Consider the following 24,565-nt stretch of genomic DNA (forward strand, 5'->3'; position numbering starts at 1 on the left):
ACGTTCTTATATGGAGGCTGCGGCGGAAATAGAAATAATTTCAAAACCGTTGGCGAGTGCGCGAAAGCGTGCGTGGATGGTAAGTGCGCATGCGTCGAAGTCAAATGATGTACATGTACATGGTCCCAAATTTTTTATAAACAACAATTATGTCTTCCATTTAAAACGATAAAATAGAAAATGCTTGATAAGGCTTTCAATCCAAGAGGTTAACGAAATAACCAAAGTATATGTATATACAAAAAGAATTCTAAATTGAATGGTTAAATTTTTGTCTTTGGGCAAATATTATAACTGACACACTTACGACTTATCTTAATCTTGTCAAATTGATGGTATATAAGATATTTTTGTTTAAATCAATCTCACTTCTCTCCTTTAAAAGAATCATAAACTATCTTTACATTAACTATAAAAAAAAATTGGGCGGTGCTTCGAAATTCAAATTCGTAGAAAAAATTAAAATTGGAATGAAAACGCTAAAAGATATTAATAAATTGAGAAATAACAAACTCCATATATAGTACTTTCTGTGTTTTAAATCATTAATTTACATAAAAGATAGAAACTAAGAAAAATAAAAATGTCATATTTACACGTGAAGTCTTTCATTCAGGAGCTCATATGTGAAATTTATTTCAAAAATACATGAATTCTATAAATGCACAAAGTCGTCAATCTTAACAGCAAGACACGAATGTATCAAAAAAGTAAATGAAAATGTGATATATTTTCATCATTGCATATAAAGGACTCCATTGTCGACAAAAATTGCATTTGGTAAAATCATGCACTGCATTTCCCCTATTGATTTATGGGGGAAATGTCAACATTTTACACAGAATGTTTTCTTCATATGTGACTAAGTTCATCGCTAAATGACATAAAATGTGGAATAAAATATGATGAATTGGAAAGAACATTGGAATAAAATACAATAAAACATTGGAAGAAAATAATAAAACCTTGGAATAAAACATACAACATTGGAATCGGATATGTATAACATTCATAGGATACAATATAAAACGCATGATAGAAGGCTGGGTGGTTAACAAATAACCTAACCGATCCAGCTAAAAATATATAATAATTTTTCTACCCATAAACTATCGTCAAATGATGAAGAGAAGCATATGTTCAAGCTATAATATTGAATCCAATTTCCTATACATATTTTTATTCAGAGCTCTTCTTAACCAGGAAAAAAAAAGTCTAAAGATCGAATGACCATCCAGCTCTCCTTTTATACATATACTTACAAGACAATTTCTGTCCTTTCCAATAAGTAGATGCTGTAATATATCGTGGCCCTTTACAAACCTGTCAAGAATTGACTCCCTGCATGTGTTATATGCATGCACTCGACCAATCAGATCGACTGTAATATTCTGAAGGATAATAAAACATATTATGGCCCTTTACAGAACCAAAGGGATCAATATGCGAGCTACCACCTGACGCAGGCTCATGTTTCCACGCCACTCTTCTACGCTATTATTATGACGAGGAGACAGAAAGCTGCAAGATATTTTATTACAGCGGTTGTCAAGGAAACGAGAATAATTTCGTCTCCGGAGAGGCCTGCAAGACAAAATGCGAGGCGTTAACCAGTAAGAATTGCACATAGTTTAGGCAACAATGCGCACTTGAAATTCACGGTTTTTATTTCAGATGTTGGTGCGTGTATTCACCTGAAGATTGATATACTTTGGTAGAAAAAATTATCAACACCTGTTGTACATTCAGGGATTGTACCTGGCGAACTGATGAAGTGGGACAACGAAGATGTTGCGCATTTAGTTTTGCAAAATTTCTTTAATAACACCATTTTTCAGATATTTCATTTCAAAATCATTGCATTTTTGCGCTATTTAATTTTTTTTCTTCACTTTTACGAATATTATGATTGAACATTGCAATTAAATTGTGATCTTTACTGAATCGTTAAATTTTCCTTACTATATTTCTATTAACTTATAACAAAAAAACAAAATATGTATCAACTAGTCCTTTTAATGAAATATGTTTTGAAATTGTATATGTAAGAAATGTCTCCATGCTGCAATTAACGTGTCTTGGAAAATTGTGCAAATTTTATGACACTAATTACGTGCTGACTTGAGCATTGTATATGCATGCTATTCTGTGCACTAACTAAGTATTTTACTGCCTTTTTGCACTATGTTGATATGCTGTCTATATTTATACATGTAGTTTGTTTATTGTCTGTGTTTTAAATGTTGTATTGATTCTTACCAATTAACTTTCTTTTTTAATTTAATTTCCATGAAACCTTCTTTTCTTCTCACATAACATTGCACTTCAAGTTACAAAACGTTTCTTATGATACGAACTAAGACACTGGTTAGGAAGTTCCGTTAACTTTAACTCTAATATTGCCAGTGGCAAGAGCAATGCACTTTGTCGGCATTTAAAAATAAACAGACAAAATGAAAAATTTTCTACAAGCTTAATTCTTCAAGTATAATATTTCATTCACGGTTAACTTTAAATCTAATAATAATTTTTAAAAAGGGAATATATGATACGACCTATAGTTCTGCCACAGTTGTCTTTGAGATATTGAAGTATTTAACTTTCTAAATCATTTTACAGTTGAACCGTTACCTGCCGGATCCAACCAAGGATCAGGATATCAATGGAATGATCCAGGGACCGGAACTAGCCCCGGAAATAGCTGGAACTCTCCAAACTCTCCAGCTCCTACCAAAAGTGTTAACTGGAATAATCCTAGACCCACCAACGTAGTGAACCGAGGGTGGGGCAGTCATTACAAAAATAACAATAATAATCATCACAATAATCATCCCAATAACAATAGACCACCAAACAACGCACCACCAAGGCAAGGACCGCCACAACAGTATGACTTCAACAGTGGAAATCCACACAATAGGAACCCTCACAACAATCACGATCACCACCAAAATAACCATAATAACAATCCGCAGAGATACAATACACCAAATCATAATTATAATCCAAACAACAATAACCAGCATTCAACTCACTCTGCTCATAGTGGGGGAGGGGGTAGCTCATTAACCTTTGTTGAGAACGACCCAAATAATCAAAGACCCAACAACCTTCCACCCGGGGTAAAGACTCCGGAATTGAGAGAATACAACGGTAATTCTCCCTGGAACAGTGGAGGTTGGAATAAAAATAATGGATGGAATCCAAACCATAATGTCAACAGTGGAAACAATAACAGTGGTGGAAGTTCCTGGCGATCCAATGAGACTAGAAATCCTCCAAACCAAGGCAGTGATAATAATAACGGATGGAACAATCCGGGCAACCAAGGGGGAAGTGGAGGAGATCCTTGGAATCACTCGATGTCGTTTAAAAGAAGAGTGGGAGCACAACATAATAATCGTCATTCTAATAATGCTGATCCATCAGCTGCAGGCTCTGATACAAATCTGCCGAACAACCATGCGTCATGGCAAAGACCATCAAATGGATCGCCATGGGGTACATCCCAGTCAAATAGCTGGAATTCTCATGGTGGAAACAACCAAATGGGCCCGATGTCTCCTGGTGCTCATCTCAGACGACCATTTGGGGACAATCCCTACGGGTTTCAAATTCAGACAACCACATTGGAGGATGATATCATTCTCACCACTCCAACTCCCCCGGAAACAACTCCGCCTTATAATTACAACTATAATCAACCATCACAAGCAAGTGATAAACACAATCATATCTACAACTGGGATAGCCCCCCAAATCAACCACCCACTAACAATCCTCCTAACACTGTACCCAAAACTCATAACAGGAATGACCCTCCCTACTCTCTCCCAAACAATGGTCAACCGTTTCCACCAAAGAAGAGTAATAACTTCCAAAATCAGCGTGTCAAACCGCCTCCACCTGAACCAAGTTATAACTATCAGCAATTTGATCAAAGCAATACAAACCAGAAAAAGTCATCCAGAAGAAAGTTTGCACCAGACTGGTTCCAGCCTGACGAGAGGTCTTCCTTTAATCAGCAGAGTCCTAATCCCCCTACAACCACTCCATCACCCCCACCCCCTCCTAGTCACAATCTTCCTCTTCCAGAGAAAACATCCTGGGATAACATGTTTCGAAGAAAAAATGAAATGACAGCAGACATTAAGCAGGCAGAACCGACACAGGTAGCGACGTATGATTTCGAAGTTGGTTCACCTGCTAAATCAAATGTCGACAGTGGAAGGCACCAAACTCATAGTCATGAGCAGACAGCTAGAACAGAGAAAAACACACCAAAGCAAATTGAAAGCATCGGTGCTTCAAATCCAAACGTGAATCAATATGATTTTGAAGCAAATGCCGGACCAGTATATGAAGACGAAAGTAAAAGGCAACATCATCAAACAGCAAATATTCCTCAAGATTCCAATCATAATGTAAACAATTATGATTTCCAAGCTAATTCAAATGTTGCATCAGAAGAATCAAATTTCCGCAAAGTAAGGGGAAATACTAAATCAAATCAGGACTTTCGACGAGAAAATGCCAAAAGAATGTTTGATTTGCACCTACAGAAAGGGGATACAACCGTTGATAATTCTCAGAAGCAAAAAGAATACGTTCAGCCCACGAACTCTCCAGTCAATTCTCGAATGACCTCATTCAATAACGTGCAGCAACCATCTCATGAAAATCAATCAGGTAGACAGGAAATGAGTGGACATAGCGAGAGAACAAATAGTAATTTCGATAACTTTGTGAAATCAAAACAAAACAATCTAGAAGCTTCTAATAACAATGGATGGAATAATCCTGTTAGTAGTTTCGATTCTTTCTTGAAGCCAAATCCTCATGGATCAACATCTAGTTCATCTTCTGATAGAAATTTCAACTCTATCTTGAATTCTCATAAAAATGACATACCGACATTTGATAATTCTCAGGGACATGAGTTAAAGAGGACCAGTGCTGAACATAATCCAATTCAAAACATTAATTCTAACAACAATTTCGACGGTTTTCACAGAAGAAATACAAATGATATACCGAAATCTGAAAGTTCTAATGGACGTGAACTGAACAGAAACAGTGCTGAACATAATCCAATTCCAAACATTAATTCTAACAACAATTTCGACGGTTTTCGCAGAAGAAATACAAATAATATACCGAAATCTGAAAATTCTAATGGACATGAACTGAACGGACACAGTGCTGAACATAATCCAATTCAGAACAATAATCCTCACAACAACTTCGACGGTTTTCGCCGAGGAAATTCAAATGATGTACCGAAATCTGGAAGTTCTAATGGACATAAACTGAACAGAAACAGTGCTGAACAAAGCCCAGTTCAAAACAATAATCCTCACAACAATTTCGACGGTTTTCGCCGAAGAAATTCAAATGATATACCGAAATCTGAAAAATTTCAAAGACATGACCAAACCAGAAACACTGCTGAATATAATAAAATTCAAAACACTAATCCACACAACAATTTCGACAGATTTCGCCAAAGAAATAAAGCACATGATCCCAATTATAAAAACCACGGAGACAAATCATTGATGCAAAATGAGCACCATACTGCAGAGTTCAACACTGTTGGTGACAAAAAGCAGCAACTAAAAGTCATGGAGCATACAGGAGCAAATAGCAACTCACATTCGCATGTACAGCAAAGTCATACACAAGTACCAGTGCAGACTGAGAGACATGTTGATCATAATAGCATGTATCAAATAGCCAGTTCTCCTCAAACTCAGTCGGAAACAAGTCAGGACACATCACGTCCCAGAAACGTATTTGATTTATCGGGAACTCATACTGCTCAGTATCGACCAACACAAGCACCTACCAGACAAACAGTATTGTCAGGTGGAAATCATTATGCAGAGGTTTCACCTTCCCTAGGGCAAGGTCAAGCACCGACTTCAAGACCTGGATTTGGAATATCTCGTCCTTCAGATGAAAGCGTGAGGGACTCTACAATTCAAATCCCCAATACAGAACCATTTAGTTTAACGACAATAAAACATCAACCACATTTCTCAGGGCACTCAAACGACCACTTGCAGAATAATGATCAAATGATTCGTCATCAAAGCAATTCGTGGAATGATCAAATAACTCCTCTGGACTCTAATTATCCCCCTCCAACTGAAATTCCTGTTGACTATATTGAGTCAACAAAACAACCTGTCACGCAGTACAATGATCCTGGTATTCAAGACACAATAGGGGTAAATGTAAACGGTAGCAGTAATTTGGAGAAACTACTCGGCCAAATGATGCCATCAAAAGGAAGTACAAAAATTCCTATAGGATTTATTCTTACACATAAACCTTTTACCGATAGCATTGAAATGCAAAAAAGGTTCCCTTTGTTGTATGAAAAAGTAATCAAACCTCTGAAATCAGGAGGAATGGCAGCAAAGAATTTTCAAACTAATAATAAAGCAAATGAAAACTATCAGCAACCCAAAATAGACAAAAATGCTGAACGTCATTCAAGAAATGGTCAAAAATCGATACATATGGATAACAATGGAATACCAGAAAGTCAAATAGTATACAATGAAGGGCCTTCTGATCTTCAACAAGATCTTACGCGATTCAGCAGAGATAGGACTAATGAGCAAAATCAGCAGCCTTCCAATCAACATATCAGCAACCACCATCAGAGGGCACACGGCAACCAAAATATACAGCAGCAGCACCAATCGCCTCACAAATTTGCTAAACATCAGTCCTGGGAAAAACAAAGTCATCCAAGGGGTAATCATGATCAGCAGCAACATTCAAATCAGCACGCTGAGCGACAGGTATACAGGCAACAGCAACAACAACAGAAAGAGCAATTGAACATGTTTCAACAGCAACAAAAAGGATTACCTGAGCAGAGTCCCCAAGGTCGACGACAACAATTTATGGAAGCAACACGTAATCAACATCAACAATTTGAAAGACGTCAACAACAATTTAATCAACTCGAAAATCAAATATACCAAAAAACAACTGCAATTCCAATACAACCCACTACACAGGTGTATACTAAAAATACATATCCACCAATATTTAATATGCTAGTGAGAAATTCAATGCCTCCAACACAGACACCTCAACCGGAAACAATGCATCACAAGCAATCAGAAAATTTACAACCAGTTACTAAACATACTGAAGTTACCTACTCAACTAAGACCAGCAATAAACTTGACACACCAGCGGCATCCTTTGTCAGGCAAAACTCTCTAAGACTTGGTGGTCCTTCCTTCAACCCTGTACAAGAAAACATAAAATTCGGTAATCAAATAGGACCAATTTTGGACAGCGTACCAGAGCTTCAACTTTATGAAACAAGAGAACCTGTTATACCATTTGCAATGATCTCTAACAACAAATCGAAATTAGCAGATGGTAATGTACAGCATTCCCAGAATATCATTATGGACAAGGAAGAAAGGAATTCGATGAAAATGTCGAGCATTGACCCATATTATTCAAAAGATATTATGTCTGGGACAAAAGTAGAAAGAATATCCACATTGACACCAGCAAAGACCGAGGCTACTTATTCAGTGGTTCCTACTACTCCAACAAGAAGTCCTCCGCTGACGGAAAGGATGCAACATGCCCCGAATAATCACCGAAGTGTTCAGACTAATCATGAATCTGCCTTCGGTCGATTTGGTGATGTAAACCAATACAGACAGCAAGCAAATAACTTGAAAATTGATCAAAAGGTAAACACGGGACATCATAATCAAGATAAACATGATCAAAGTAATCTAAGTACACACAATAACAATCAACAAGAACAACTAAGCAATGTGCCGAACTCCCATCAGACTGATCAGGGAGATAATACGGGAAAACGTTTTCTACAAAATAGGCAACATCAAATTCGAAAAACGATGCATATTACTGTGTCTCTTAAGAGTACACAGTCACCATCTTCAACTGTTCTAGGAATCCATGATCAAAGACACTCTTCCGATTCACAGGGTCAGAAATCTCCCGCTTCTAATTCAGCTGAGGGTCAAAGATCTGTAAAAGATATCACATCAGATCAACACCCGATTAGAAATTTCCAGAGAATGTCTCACCATCGATGGAACAATCAGAAATCAAATTCAGGATTTGCCATAAGCCCTGTGAAACGCATGCGAGATAGCATGCTAAATCATAAGTCCCACCAAACTCACCAAACAAAAACCTCAGAATCAAACAATCGTCAAAGTCTTTTGTCTCAATCACACGATAAGGTTGCTTCTTCTGCAGCGCTGAATCAACAAAACGGACAATTCAAAGATCAGGTAGCTCAAACACACTCTTCGGTCAGAACACAAGATCTGCCGAGTGTAAATCGCCAACAATCTCAATCAAATGCCAACCAAGTCAGGAGAAATTTTGATCAAAACGCAAGAGACACACATAATAACGGATATATCGATCAACAAAAAATCGGAGTGCCTCCAAAGAAAGATCCTTCAGCAGATACGGGATTTTTCATTTCGTCTCCAAGGCATCGTGGGACCTCTTTAACGGGATCAGGAAGACAAACCAATAATGAAATAAATAAATCCATTTCAAAATCTGAGTCCTCAGTAGCAAAAACACCTGCTCCAGTGCCCACACAAGGGTATCTTAATTTTATGGCTGACTTTGGGGGTATGGAGAGAATTTTAAATCAAGGTAAGGGAGCTATAATAAACAGTGGGTTGTCGTCAGAGAGAAATGTACAAAATCATAAAGCTGATACTGGACCAAGGGGAACGTCCTCCTCAACAAGACAAACAAGCAGCCTGGAATCTACACAAAACACGGGTCAAAACGATCACCGAATATCAGCGTCTCAAAACCGTCCCTCTGTTAATAGTAGACAACAACTTTTCAGTCGATTTCAAAGAAGACAAGGTTTATTCGGAAGTTTCCAGAGAAGGCAGATGAATGTTCCCGCCAAAACCACTACAACGACGACGACGACAACAACAACAACAACAACAACCACTGCTGCTCCTGTACCTCACCAACAACAAACGTCCCAGACAAGAAATCGTCAGTGCTATCTTCCGAAGGCTGAGGGTCACTGTCGTAGATATCAGATGGCTTATTACTTTGATGTAGCGACCAGTCAGTGCAAGACCTTTATGTATTCGGGTTGTTACGGCAATGCCAATAGGTTCAACACCAGAGCCCGCTGCGAGCAGGCGTGCCTACAAAGTAAGTTACATGTATAAAATGTTGTTCAAACTGGAAATCAGTGAGTTGAAAAGGGATTACAAAAAATTCTTTTATTTCACTTTTTTTGGTCCTATCTCGAATGTTTTCTATCGATCTATATAAAAAGGGAAATACTTTGATTTGAACTGGTCATTTAAGATGTTGCAAATATCATTGGGCTTTATAAACATTCCTTAAGAACCAGAAATTATTTTTTAAAAAAAGAAAGAAACAAAGAAAAGGAAAAAGAAGCAAAGAAAAACAACAATAAACAAAAAACAAAAAAACCCATTATTTTAATTCCAAAATGTTTTTTTTTTTAATTTTTAGATCAAGTCTCGTCAAGCTCCCAGACTGCAAATTCTCAGATTACACATTCTCAAACGTCAAACTCTCAGACTGCAAATTCACAGATATCAAGTGCTCAGATATCAAATTCTCAGACATCAAGTTCTCAGACATCCATTTGTAAAATGGCGCAAAACCGGGGCACGTGCCGGAAGTGGACGACTAGATACTACTATGATCCTAAAATACAGAATTGCCGCTCCTTCTGGTATGGGGGGTGTGGAGGAAACGAGAACAATTTCTCAACAAAGACGGAATGTCAGCGGCGGTGTTACGGGTCCTGATAAAAATGACGATGTTAATTCAGACTTGACTTTGTGCAATCAATATTTACAATCAAATACATCTCTCAGCACATTTCGGTCGATCCGTACCTCTTGCTTGATATAGGCGACGGAACTACCCGAGGTTTGCCGATTGTCACACATACTAACTGTCCGGCTGTTTCTGTATTTGGATTGGAGAACAGTCGAATTCTGGGGAAATAAGATACTCGATCATTTACATTTGCTACCTCATAGAAAACATATTACATGTGTCATCATATATCAAGAAGTATCATGATAAAGCAACAATGAAGAATTTAATATGCCATGAAGTATAATTTAAATTATTTAAACTCATTTAAACTAAAGAAAATTGAATATATTACATTTAGCAGGTTTTATCTAAAAGTTGCTATGAAACATTGAATTGGAATTCACGTTCATTGGACACATGACACAAGCATTTTTTCGAACAGTGAATTTTTATGTGTCTCATAAATCATATAATCAGTCATAATTCATCTACATACATTTAATCCTTAAAAATTGTAAATTACTGAAAAAAAAGTTAGAAAAGGTATTGTGAGTTCTGTCAATTAAACGTAATCATTAATGTAAAACTGAAAGTTTTTTTCCCAAATGTAACTGCATTTCGTCTTTTCTCTAAGATGTCATACCACAGAGAAAACAAACGTGTCGCAATATTTAGGACTCTGTTATATCTAGGGCAAATTTTTCTCCGTCAGTATTATTGATGTAAATCAGGCTGATTGAGGTTTTATGACATTTTTCTCTAAAATATAAAAAAATCAATCATATAGTTATAGATCTCTTTCATTATAGATCTGTCTTGGATCAGAGATGTTTTATACGTTTTTTCGAACTAAGTTTCTTTAATGTCAACAATATGATTAAAGCACCTGGTTTCATATTCTGCCACTAAAATTATAGCACAGAATATATTTTGATTGATGCAAATCTCACACAATTTTGATTTGTATATGAGTATAAGTAAAAAATCAGATGTTTAAATGAATGCTGTGATTTTGCCTTCATGATTTATATAGCAAGAAGCAGACAGTCTATTTTGCGAGGACAAGAATCATGAAAAATGCTTTGAGATTCTTTTCTGAACTTTTACATGCGTCATCATCTTCAATTTCAGGTGAATTTGTTTGCTTCTATAATTTTCTATACATATAATAGATGAATGGCTGACATTATAAATCACGTGTACATTGTTGATAATTTATTTTGTAGCTTTTTCAAATTGTTTTGTTGGTTGAATTTGTCCTCAAAATAAAGTGAATTTAATAAAAAGAATTTTTTTTTAAAGAATGCATATCTCTAAACTGGTAATGAAATTAATTCACATACCTATACTTATATTATTTTGTTTCTACACTGTCTACAGTATCATGTTGTAAATTTTGAATTTACCAGGGGGAGGTAAATGCAAAATTTACAACATGATAACTTGTAAATTTTGCATTTACTTCCCCAGAGTAAATTCAGAATTTACAACATGATAGCAACATATACTCTTCAAAAAAAGAAACACATAATAGGAGTAATACAATGAAAAATGTAAGATGGTTTTGTGATAATTTTGTTTTAGATGGATATGATTCATTCGAGTAAAATGCGTTATTTTTAACGCATTTGTTAATTGTACAGCTACTCTACAAATCTCACAGACAAAAAGACCTGATTTTGCAAAATGCTACAAAAATCTTTTTTTTTCTCTCAATTTTCATTTGTTGGTTTTTGATGCAATTGCTTCAGGCACCAAAGGGCTATCAAAAACAAGGGTTCTCGATATTTTGATTGTGGTTTTATCTGAAAATTGACGCTATTTCAAAACGCTGCATCTGAATGTTGCATATCGCAAAAAGGAAAATGCGCAACTGGAAGCAGCTGTACCACAGTCTACAATTGCAAGAGGTTTTAATGTTACACACATGCAGCTCCATATCTAACCTATAAAAGATATACCATTACCTTGGAACACCCAATGTTCCCAAAAAATATGGCAGACCACACGTGACATCAGCAGCACAGGATCGCTTCAGTGGTTTACTTAATTTTCATGAATGTTTCACAATGACGTCATCTACAGCATGAGCTATCCCTGAACTACACAGAACATCTAACAAGACCATTGCTGTTGACTATGGAATGCTGGGATTATTGCCAGAGGATTATTCATACCATTATTCTGACCCCACAACACCGCAATTATCGACTCCAAAGATCTCAGATCAACAGAGTATGGCCACAGCAACACCACTGAACATTTTTGTTTAGCTACTATTCAGAATGTTTATCGCAAAGCCTGTTATAAGTTGAGTGCATAAGATTCGTAATGAACGTTTTACAGAAAACTGCCTGCAGGACGTAGATAGATTAGGTGGTGGTAGTGTAATGATATGAAAAATGGTATTACATAAAAGTAAGACTGATTTGGTTCATATTAAAAGGACTTTGATGGAAAATGGTACTCCAACGATGTTCTACCTGCATATGCCTTTCCAATATTGCAGCATTCTGCAGTTGTACTTCAATCTGACAATACAGAACCACATACGGCTTGTTTGACAATCGCATTCTTGCAAAGTTACAGCATTTTGTTTCTGCCATGGTCATCTAAATCGCCAGATTTAAACCCAGTTGAGCATGCAGGGACAAAATGGATTGCATGATTTGCCAAAGACAATCGCGTCCCCAGACTCTTAACTGTCTTTGATTTCAAAATTCTTGAGCAATTATGACATTTAGATTGTAGACCTATTGTTAACCACATTTCTTTATTGTCAATACATCATTTTACTAAATAATCTTTATGTTCAATGTGTCAATGAAATTCTATGTGTTTCTTTTTTTGAAGAGTATATATCAAAAATTTGTTTCAACAAGCTGGATGTCCCTCCGTTTGAGGACAAAATAAGGGGACACAAGACCTAAAAAAAACAAGATGAAGAAAGAAGGATTGACCTTGACCTTTCATCTTTTGGCTTCAACTTCAGTACGGGTCTTTTGTAAATTAGAAGGATTCATTACCGAAATGTTTTATTGCTTGAGTTATTGGGGAACTAAACGTTATCTGTAAACTATTTGATTCAATACAGTAAATAAATTTCTGACCTTGGCCTTTGACCTTTCGACCTTCAAATCAATAGGGGTCTTCATTAAGTCATAGTGAGACATGATAAAAAATGAAGTTGTCAAACATCAAAAAGAACTAAAAGAACCATCTGGAAACCATTTTTTGCAATGTGTGAGCTTCTGTTCTTGGCTTTTTGATCTTAAAATTAAAATAGGGATCTTCTTTGAGTCACTACGTGCTACGCAAACAGTTAATCACAATTTCTCAAAGAGAACTAAAAGAACCATCTTGAAACCATTTTTCGCAATATATGAATTTCTGACATTGATTTTTGTCAAAAAGATTAATTGACAGACAGAAATTAATATACGCCTCTCCTTTTCAGAAAAATGGCACAAAAAAATCTCAATCAGAATGGCAGCAACTAGGTCAGAACACAAGTAGGTCAGATTATTGGGTCACACAAATATACAAGATACCAGACACTGCTGCCTTATATGTAAACATTTTGCATTCAGCTGTATATTCTATTTAGTGCCTTTCACAGAAAGCAACCTCCAGTATATCAAGTAAATAGCTAATTTTTTGTATACATGTTCATATAAAGCACTTTCAAAAAGCACAAAATCAAATTTATCCTAACTTGTTAAAAATTTAATTTCCTCTATACATGTGCCAAATAAAATACATTTACAGTAAATTATAGTTTAGTTGTATTTCTACATGATAGCTAGGTCAGCCATCATCTCTGCTGGTAAATAAATTATTCTCAAAATGTACTTTTCCAGATTTATTTCTATTGCAGTTTTTCATACTCATATAAAGAGAGTTAATGCCCCACAAAATTTTATGTTTATTGCACATAGATATAGCACAGTTATCTTTCACTTCATCTTACATTCAATCATTCAGAAATATAAAAAAATAGAACAGAAAATTTAACATCTGAAACAAAATTAAGTACATGATAAAGGTTATTCCTCTTTGCCATGCTTTTTGGCATTCCTTGAACATGTCGCCACAACTACTGCCAAAACAAAAGCCACCACTGCCATCACAGCGCCACCTATCAACAGGAAGTTGCTTCCTTTTGGGTTTTGTAATTTTTCCTGAAATGTTTATACAAAGTTGTAAACATGACATTTTGGATGAATAATCATATTCCACCTTTGAATTCATAATTTGAACTGATAATTCAATGTTTTGAGAGAAGCATTTTGTTTATAACAGAAATATTGTAAACCAACTATTACTCACGACAATTTTTATTCGTGATTTGTCAGTTTGAAATCTATCAGTGACAGCTAATTTTTGTGACTCGGGAATTATTCTTACATAAATAGGCAATAAAATAAATAGTTCATGCCAAGAAATATTTGCAAGTAGGAGGTCGCTAAACTTGTGGAATTTTCATGCATGCCAATAAAAGTTGGTTTACAGTATTACACAAATGGCATTTGGAACCATTTTTTCCTCACAGTAAATCTAATGATTTTCTTAATGGAAAGTATATTATTCATTATGAGAAATAGAAATATATTAACCAATTATTTATGCTTTATTTTTCATAATCTTCATCCAGTTTCTATTCATCTGAATCTTTTGCTTTGATAAAATACGGATATTGCAATTAAAAAAAAAACAAGTTCAACAAGTCACTAACTTACCTTTAAATAATCAGCAATAGACTCTGTCAGTTTATCACTGAAAATTTAAAAGAAAAAAAGTAAAAGCAAATTATACTTTATGCAAAATCAATGCTACTATTTAAAAAAATCTTTTCACAAACATTACTTATGATATAATTAGACCAATCTGAGTCTTTGTCTGTCTAAGTCGTGAGAACTTTTTGCACTCACAGAACTGTAATTTTTCTATAGTGGTCAAAAGATAGGGTTAAAAATGAAAATCAAGCAAAATCAGTGTATTAATACAACAGAAGGTATAATGTTTTTTTTTTTTTAAATCATTGACATAGATAAAAATTTTGAATGGGAAAAGGTTGTGAGTATTACTGTTATATTACTCTGTAACTTACAAAGCTGTGGGTATTACTAGTACTCTGTAACTTACAAGTCTGTGGGTATTACTGGTACATTACTCGTAACTTACAATGCTGTGGGTATTACTAGTACTCTGTAACTTACAAGTCTGTGGGTATTACTGCTACATTACTCTGAAACTTACAATGTTGTGGGTATTACTGGTACTTTACTTTGTAACTTACAAGTCTGTGGGTATTACTAGTACTCTGTAACTTACAAGTCTGTGGGTATTACTGGTACTTTACTCTGTAACTTACAAGTCTGTGGGTACTACTGGTACTTTACTTTGTAACTTACAAGTCTGTGGGTATTACAGGTACTTTGTAACTTACAAGTCTGTGGGTATTACTGGTACTTTACTCTGTAACTTACAAGTCTGTGGGTATTACTGGTACATTACTCTGTAACTAACAATGCTGTGGGTGTTACTGATACTTTACTCTGTAACTTACAAGCCTGTGGGTATTACTGCTACATTACTCTGTAACTTACAATGCTGTGGGTGTTACTAGTACTTTACTTTGTAACTTACAAGTCTGTTGGTATTACAGGTACTTTGTAACTTACAAGTCTGTGGGTATTACAGGTACTTTGTAACTTACAAGTCTGTGGGTATTACTGGTACTTTACTCTGTAACTTACAAGTCTGTGGGTATTACTGGTACATTACTCTGTAACTTACAATGCTGTGGGTGTTACTGGTACTTTACTTTGTAACTTACAAGTCTGTGGGTATTACTAGTACTTTGTAACTTACAAGTCTGTTGGTATTACTGGTACTTTACTCTGTAACTTACAAGTCTGTAGGTATAACTGGTACTTTACTCTGTACAAGTCTGTGGGTATTACTGGTACTTTACTTTGTAACATACAAGTCTGTGGGTATTACTGGGACATTACTCTGTAACTTACAAGTCTATGGGTATTACTGGTACTTTACTCTGTAACATACAAGTCTGTGGGTATTACTGGTACTTTACTCTGTAACTTACAAAGCTGTGGGCATTACAGGTACTTTGTAACTTACAAGTCTGTGGGTATTACAGGTACTTTGTAACTTACAAGTCTGTGGGTATTACTGGTACTCTGTAACTTACAAGTCTGTGGGTATTCCTGATACTCTGTAACTTACAAGTCTATAGGTATTACTGGTACATTATTATTATGTAACTTACAAGGCTGTAGGTATTACAGGTACTTTACGGCCCTCTACATTTTTGTACCAGGATGTCACAAAGGAGACAAGGGACTTAACTCTGTATACATCTGGTTTATCAGAGATGTAGGAATACATTTTCCCATGATGAAATCTGAAAAAAAGTAAATCCTGACAGATAATAAACCATGAAATAAGAACAGCTTGTGATAGGCTTGAAAAATATGATTGAATATCAGTTAAAACATTATTTTGATTTTGTAGCAATCTCTTTATACAAATACAGATAAATGCATTATGTAATATATGAAGCAAAATATGAAACATAATTTCTTTTAAAAAAGAAAAACCCTCTACTATATTAAGCAAAATTTACCACAAGTCATTAGGTACATGTATATAAAAACATTGTTTTAAAGTTAAACTGTATTAAGTGTAATTGATGTGTCTGAAATTTTCTAGTAATTTCACACTTCAAATGAACAATATGTCTTACAAATCTAGACAATCAATCAATTTTTAAGAATTTAAGAAATTTGTTAAAATATCTGTGATTCTTTGTTTTTGGTTGAATATCACACACTGGAGAATCACTCAAATGTTCTCCTCCACGCGGCTAGGATAAGGCTGTCCGAAGAATGTCACAGTGTACCAGCCGTAGTAACTTCTCTGAACTACCTAGATATGATGTCATAATGGCATATGACGTCAAGTCACTGCATACTTGAGCTGACATGACGGGGAAAGTGTCATAACTTTTACATTCCTTTAACATCACATGTAGAATTTTTTTTACGTTGATGTTTAATTCATGTGCCTGGATTGTTGTTTTAAGGCTGTTATGATGGTGAATATTTGCAGTATAATATCATTATTACTTTTTCTTATCTAACATGTACGTATTCAAACAATTAAAAAAAATGTGAAATGCCCCCCTTACATGTCTGTAAACAGAGTTAGAATTTATAAATGTTATAATTTATATATTAGACTGGCACAAGTGAATAATAAGGATTAATTGAATATATTCTGTGTGAATCTACTAGAGAAATATGTCCTCTAACTGAATTTTGCTGGGGGATTGTATGTAATTTATCCTATTTTGTATAAATTGCGATTAAGAGTGGAAAATGACCCCTTGTATGTGGGTAAGTTGAATTTCTCGTGAAATATTTTCTTATGAAATAAAATTCAGACTTGCCTCCAGCACTTTATATATACCCAAGAATACGTTTAATTGATTTATGTAACAAGCCGTTCACAATAATTTTGTTTTTCACTTGTACCGATGCGATTATTGTGCAACATTTTAGAAAATTTATATAAGTGTCGGTCACGTGATCAGTACAGTCATATGACATCACAAAAATGCTTTTTTATAATACCTTATTCAACTTTCTTTACAACTTAACTGTTTATATATACAAAGATAACAAATTGACATCAAAACATAGCTCAATATAAAATAGTATATATTTAATGCATATTAACGTAGAACCTACGTTGTATGACGTCATATTGAGTATATGAGTCTAGTCCGTCTTTTTGGTGCTAGATCCATTATGACGTCATAATTAATTTAATGTTACTTTTTCCCGTACTTTACGGCTTTAATCCAAGACTGTCTCATTAACCAAGTTAAACAACTGTGTTAATGTGAATAGCATGCAACTATCTGAAGAAATGCAAAAAAAATCCTAAGAAATCTAAATAATACAATATTTTGATGAAATGTGTCTGAGTCAAAGATTTGTTAAAGATTGCTTGTAAATTTTGTAATGTCTATCATGGAATGACGTGCATTCCTTTTCATAATTATTTGTTAATTATTCATAATGGTTGGTGTATAATAATAATAATGTTTACCTAAAATATTATCTTTTTAAATAAAATAAAATTACATTTTTTGATAAATATTCACATTGTAAATCTGAATGTAACCCCAAAACAGTCATTTAATAATTATCCTGTGTAAGTGCAAAAAGGTCAACAAAAGAATTATTAATAAATAGAGTGTCTCTCATTAGTTTGTGGGGAAAGGTTTATATTTTAATCACTTTTTATAATTATTTGGGTATGTACTTCATCATATTAAAAATTGAAAACATTCTGACAAAGACTTTTGAAAAATATTTACAAATTTAGGTGGTATATTGACTCAAAAAAATATTGAGCACATTTGCCTATATCAGTTGAAATGTGGACTTAATCTTTTATGTCAATTGAATAAACAAGAGGCCCAGGGGCCACATCGCTCACCTGAGCACTATGGCTAGGAAAAAGCAGAAATCACTTCAATCTTGAAAGGTTGAAAAGTTTAAATATAAAAGTGGTTGGGGGGGGGGGGGTGTCATGAATTGAACAAATTTGAATCTACATTATCTGAGGATGCTTCCATTTAAATATGACCAATCATGGCTTTGCTGTTCTTGAGTAGAAGATTTTTAAAGATTTAACCTATGTATTCCTATGTAAAACTTTGATCACCCATTGTGGCCCCACCCGACCCCCAGGGGTCATGTTTGAACAAACTTGAATGTACACTATCTGAATGCTTCCATATAAATATGACCAATCATGGCTTTGCTATTCTTAACAAATAGTTTTTTTTAAAGATTTTTACTATGTGTTCCTATGTAAAACTTTGATCGGCCATTGTGGCCCCACCCGACCCCCGGGGGTCATGATTTGAACAAATTTGTATGTACACTATCTGAGGATGCTACCATATAAATATGACCAATCATGGCTCTGCTATTCTTAACAAATAGTTTTTTTTAAGATTTTTACTGTGTTCCTATGTAAAACTTTGATCGCCCATTGTGGACCCACCTGACCCCCGGGGGTCATGATTTGAACAAATTTGAATGTACACTATCTGAGGATGCTTCCATGTAAATGTGACCAATCATGGCTTTGCTGTTCTTGAGAAGAAGATTTTTGAAGATTTTCCCATATATTCCCATGTAAAACTTTGATCACCCATTGTGGACCCATCCGACCCCCGGGGGTCATGGTTTGAACAAATTTGAATGTACACTATCTGAGGATGCTTCCATGTAAATGTGACCAATCATGGCTTTGCTGTTCTTGAGAAGAAGATTTTTGAAGATTTTCCCATATATTCCTATGTAAAACTTTGATCGCCCATTGTGGCCCCACCCGACCCCCGGGGGTCATGAGTTGAAGAAACTTGAATCTACACTACCTGAGGATGCTTCCATGTAAATATGACCAATTATGGCTTTGCTGTTCTTGAGAAGAAGATTTTTAAAGATTTTTTCCTATATATTCCTATGTAAAACTTTGATCGCCCATTGTGGCCCCACCCGACCCCCGGGGGTCATGATTTGAACAAACTTGAATCTACACTACCTGAGGATGCTTCCATGTAAATATGACCAATTATGGCTTTGCTGTTCTTGAGAAGAAGATTTTTGAAGATTTTCCCATATATTCCTATGTAAAACTTTGATCGCCCATTGTGGCCCCATCCGACCCCCGGGGGTCATGATTTGAACAAACTTGAATCTACACTACCTGAGGATGCTACCATATAAATATGACCAATCATGGCTTTGCTGTTCTTGAGAAGAAGATTTTTAAAGATTTTTCCTGTATATTTCCTATGTAAAACTTTGATCGCCCATTGCGGCCCCACCCTACCCCCGGGGGTCATGATTTGAACAAACTTGAATCTACACTACCTGAGGATGCTTCCACATAAGTTTCATGTTTTCAAGCACAGTGGTTCTTGAGAAGAAGATTTTTTAATGATGCCATTAATTTTTCACAAATTCTCAATTATCTCCCCTTGGAAGAAGGTGTGGCCCTTCATTTGAACAAACTTGAATCTCCTTTACCCAAGGATACTTTGTGGCAAGTTTGGTTGAAATTGGCCCAGTGGTTCTTGAGAAGAAGTCGAAAATGTGAAAAGTTTACAGACGGACAGACGGACAGACAGACGGACAGACGGACAGACGGACTACAGACAAAATGTGATCAGAAAAGCTCACTTGAGCCTTCGGCTCAGGTGAGCTAAAAAGAATTTATTCTTGAATACTATTGCCTAATACGGTACAGTTAATATAGTCTATAAACGACAATGTTTGAAGAAGTATTTTTATGATTTTCTATATTCTCTCTATGACCAGTACCCCTAAAAATAGCTGAAAATATGTAGTCGCAGTGTAAAATTGTCATTCCAAGTTGCACAGGCTGCACTACATTTAATAACAAGGAAACATACCATATATTTTTAACTGATTGATAAGCGAGTGCTAATTTATCATTTTGAAAAGTTTGAAAATCTTGTGACAAAGACTTTTCCGACATGGGTTCTACCTTAAGCCTTCGGACAGCCTTAACCTAGCTGCACATGCTAGATTACATCTTAATTTAAATTTAAATTTGGTTGATTAAAACAGGTAAAATAAATTGACTTACAAATAAGTTTCAGGACAATTCTTTATATTAAATCTTTTGGCAGTTTCAGGACTGTCATCTACATTTACTTGGGCTACATTCATCTTCTGTCTGACTCTAAAATAAAAGCAAACAATCCCTGATCACAAAAATAGATTTTTTTTCTGTATTATGACAATTTTAAACAGGATGGAGATAAAGAGAAATCTGAGGATACAAGGCACAATCTGAAACAAATCTTTGTCAAAGATGAAAATATATTAGAGAGTTATCTCTCTTAGAATAGTTGCATATAACTCTTTAACAAATAAATCAGGTAATTTTATGATGCAAAGGAAATAACCAAAATATGATGATCTTGAAGAACATACATGTTTTAAAAGATAAACTTCAAAATATATCATTTAATGCTGGAATTTCCACTACTGCATCAGATGATTTACGTGTGATTTACCCTGTTTCACATAGTTTTTTTTCAAATATACTAAAAATATTTTTTCTCTAACACTCTTACTGCTTCCCTATTGTTTATTTACATATCCTATAAGCAAAATATATATTTACAACATTATTCAGGGTTGTCACTAAGAATTGAAATAGCAGGGTACATTAAAGAAGTAGAAGGGGCATTGGGGTTCCTCCACTAACAAGGAGTCTAGGGGGAATATCAGAATAACCAAGGGATTAAGTCATTATAGGTGGGGAAATTCCCCAGCCCCTGGATCTTAGGAACAACCCTGTTGTTGAAATCAGGGCTTTCAATAAGGGGTGGCAGGAGGTGACTTATAGCTGTTTCAATGATTGGAAATTCGATGCGTCAATTTCATAATTGGCAAAATACACTGTTGGAAATAATTAAAAAATCAAACTATTCAAATGTTCAATTCACCTCTTCACTCCAAAATTACTGAAAGTCCTGGAAATCCATTAATGTTTGACATGTAGCATTTAATCACAGGACCAGAGAATTATACTACTTACAGGACCCCTGTGCCCTCTATTGCGGGTAAGTAATCTCTGCAGGAATCTTTGTAACTGTTAAGAAGAGAAGGTCAATATTAATACATGTATATAATGCATATTTCATCAAGTTTGTCATAAAGTTTGTGGCAGTTGAAGAGTTACGCCACCCATACTTGACCTTAAATCGTGTGTATTCTCCATTTATAATAGTAAAACATGGTTGTAGGGAACATGCTTGATAAAATAAATTCATGCTTAAAAGTACAGCAAAGCAATTCTCAATCCGTGTAGTATCAAAACGTGTAATAAACTTAATAACAGCCTGAGATTATTTCAAGTTTATAACGAATCAAAATTGTTCCTCCCTGGTACTTCACTATAAGCAGGTTTTACTGTACTTCACTATAAGCAGGTTTTACTGTACTTCACTATAAGCAGGTTTTACTGTACTTCACTATAAGCAGGTTTTACTGTACTTCACTATAAGCTGGTTTTACTGTACTTCACTATAAGCAGGTTTTACTGTACTTCACTATAAGCAGGTTTTACTTACAATATGACCAGCCAGTCACCAGTTGTAGCCCCTGTAGAGGCCTGGGTTAAATGTTCAAAAGAAGAATCATCCAGACTTTGCAGATTTATTTCCCTTGCCTGTTCTACCCAGATCTGTATGGCAGGGGCTGTCAGGTCACCTACAAACAGGATTCACATTAGGAAAAAGCCAATTTGAAAACAATATTGTGACAGACTTACTTTAATAACAAAATACCTGAAAAGTTAACATACATGTCTATATTGATCAAATATGTGTATTTAAACACAGTCATGTTTAATACAATCTGTTACCTATTTTCAAAATTAGACTAATGCTAAGTACATTGAATACATCAATTTGTTTCACATATGTATGGTTTTTGTTTTTTAAATTTTGTTTTGTTTTGTTTGTTTGTTTGTTTGGGGTTTTTTTTTTGTTGTTGCTATTTTAATAGTGTTTAGTTTTAATTTTTGTTTCTTAATTTGTTAATTTTGTTTCTTTGAGTGTGTGTTTGTGTGTGTGTATTTGTATGTGTGTACAAGCCTACTTTGTGTGATTGTGAGACTTACCATCATACAGAGCTGGAATCTTGCTCCGGTAGAACACCAGTTGTGGTGAGGCCTTTATGCCGAGGCTGGTAGCCAAAGTCTGGTCATTACATGTTACCTTTAATACCTCTGGTAATGAGAATTTGTATACTCTTTAGAGAGGAATACACATTATCCCTGAATTTCACAATAGATAAATCAAAATCTCAATATATCACCTGCCAGCTTCCAGATACTCAAAGTTAAAGCATTGATAAAAGTTGAGTTGAAAGTGTAACTCATAATATATAATAAGATCCACAGACTCTGTTACTTTGGCATTATATGCAACATATTCTTATTATTTCTTATATCACTTGTGTATTGCTAAATCTAAGACAATACTATTGAGAGATCTAATGTAAAAATGCCTACAGAATCTAGGGATCTAAGATTTTTATGTCTAAACATTATAATTGATTATGATATGTTCTTATAAAACAGTTGCTTCTTCAGGTCATTCTTTATGAAAGAAAATTCATATTTGGATAAACATTGTACATGTACAGGGCCATGCCCTAAGCATGGGGGAAAATTAATGTGCCTACAGTACACAAGACCCAGTGATGGGACATTGGTTAATTTTCATAATTGATCATCGGTTAGAATCAGTTACTGCTTCCGATGCGATTTTACCGATTATAATTAGATGTCATAGTTTTGTATATAAAAAGCAGCTAGACTATTACAAGTATTTCATAATATTTCTTTCACATGAATATATAAAATATATAATATATGGTTTTCTTTGTTGTTTTGCTTCTTTTACACTTTCTACATATGCACCATTTGGTTCTTGATCACCTCTGCTTTGTGCAAGTTGGTTTTGTAAGACATAAGTATGATGCATAAGCCATTTTCTTTTTTTTATGGGAACGGATAATTCCAGAATGCATTTTATAAGATAAAGAAGTATGTTTCCGAAGATCGATTATGAAAAATTTTTTCATCAACAATCGATGTTCTCTGATTATCGGTACAACACTAACAAGACCTTTCTTGTACAACAATTTATTGTATGTAGCACTATGTAGGTCTCTATGTTTGATATTTTTCTCGTTTTTTTTTTTCTTGTATAACGATTAACACCTGGTACCTTCATACCTTGATCGTAGAGGTCTGGTGTCTGTATCTGTTCAAATTCAGCCACTGCTCTCTGAGTGTCTTCTTTATTTCCATTAACTGTAATGTAAAAATCAATCTTCATTTCTCCTCTATGCAACAGCTGTACAAATAATTCATATACATATGGAGTGTAAATATCTACAGAAGTTATAAGTAATTTATATCTAACATTACAATGCTAATAAACAATGTTACTAAACGAACAAACGTTATTTAGCAACAAGAAATTGTAAATATATTTTCTTATATATAATAAAATAAATATACAATACAGATAGACCGCATTTCCTCAATTTGAAATAAACCTTACCAAACAGGACAAGGACATATTTATTCTGCTCCAGGTCTTTTTGCAAGTCTAACGCAGTCTTCTCAACAACTGAGTTGACTTTGCCATATAGTACAGTTAAACCAAGTAAAACATGACACAGAATCGGTCCCCACATACACGTGTCTCTCATTATTTCTGTTTATATCGTGATATAAGCGGCCTCAGCTATCGGAGCACCTCTAAACAATTCTCTGGCTTTTACCAATTATAACTGCCTGAATACATTGAGCATACAAATGCACATAAATATATTCAAAAGCATTTAGGGTTGATCATAAAAATTATTTCACTAATGCCAAGTAAGCCTAGATGTCAATACAAAGTATAAATCTTTCGTTCGTATTTTTTAAATTTCCCTGAAATAATGGCAATATTCTCGGGCCTTTCCGACGAGCGGAAAATGGCAAAGCGAGCGAACATCGGAACCAATGATCAAACTTCGGCGGAACAGTGTAAAGACCT

At 34.9% G+C, this 24,565-nt stretch overlaps 3 protein-coding genes across 3 annotated transcripts; 2 read left to right on the forward strand and 1 right to left on the reverse strand.

Moving 5' to 3' along the window:
* Nucleotides 1-180: 180 nt before the first annotated feature.
* Nucleotides 181-6,073, forward strand: LOC133179716 (homeobox protein 2-like). Its single transcript, XM_061314408.1, has 4 exons — nt 181-208; nt 1,428-1,613; nt 2,620-5,905; nt 6,046-6,073. The coding sequence occupies exons 1-4, from the start codon at nt 181-183 to the stop codon at nt 6,071-6,073; spliced, it is 3,528 nt and encodes a 1,175-aa protein (XP_061170392.1).
* LOC133179819 (putative mediator of RNA polymerase II transcription subunit 26) lies at nt 6,052-11,153 on the forward strand. The gene is made up of 2 exons (XM_061314497.1): nt 6,052-9,216; nt 9,547-11,153. Exons 1-2 carry the CDS (start codon nt 6,081-6,083, stop codon nt 9,846-9,848), a joined length of 3,438 nt encoding a protein of 1,145 aa, XP_061170481.1. The 5' UTR covers nt 6,052-6,080; the 3' UTR covers nt 9,849-11,153.
* A 2,623-nt stretch (nt 11,154-13,776) lies between these two features.
* Nucleotides 13,777-24,316, reverse strand: LOC133179821 (uncharacterized). The gene is made up of 9 exons (XM_061314500.1): nt 24,083-24,316; nt 23,752-23,829; nt 22,630-22,737; nt 22,079-22,217; nt 21,544-21,597; nt 20,584-20,679; nt 16,157-16,291; nt 14,604-14,640; nt 13,777-14,045 (listed from the first exon to the last, which is right to left on the reverse strand). The coding sequence occupies exons 1-9, from the start codon at nt 24,231-24,233 to the stop codon at nt 13,911-13,913; spliced, it is 933 nt and encodes a 310-aa protein (XP_061170484.1). The 5' UTR covers nt 24,234-24,316; the 3' UTR covers nt 13,777-13,910.
* Between the last annotated feature and the right edge of the window lie 249 nt (nt 24,317-24,565).

This window comes from Saccostrea echinata, unplaced genomic scaffold, assembly GCF_033153115.1.
Source record: "Saccostrea echinata isolate AGI-Se365-2 ecotype Australia unplaced genomic scaffold, CSIRO_AGI_Sech_v1 ptg000005l, whole genome shotgun sequence".
NCBI classification, from domain to species: domain Eukaryota; kingdom Metazoa; phylum Mollusca; class Bivalvia; order Ostreida; family Ostreidae; genus Saccostrea; species Saccostrea echinata.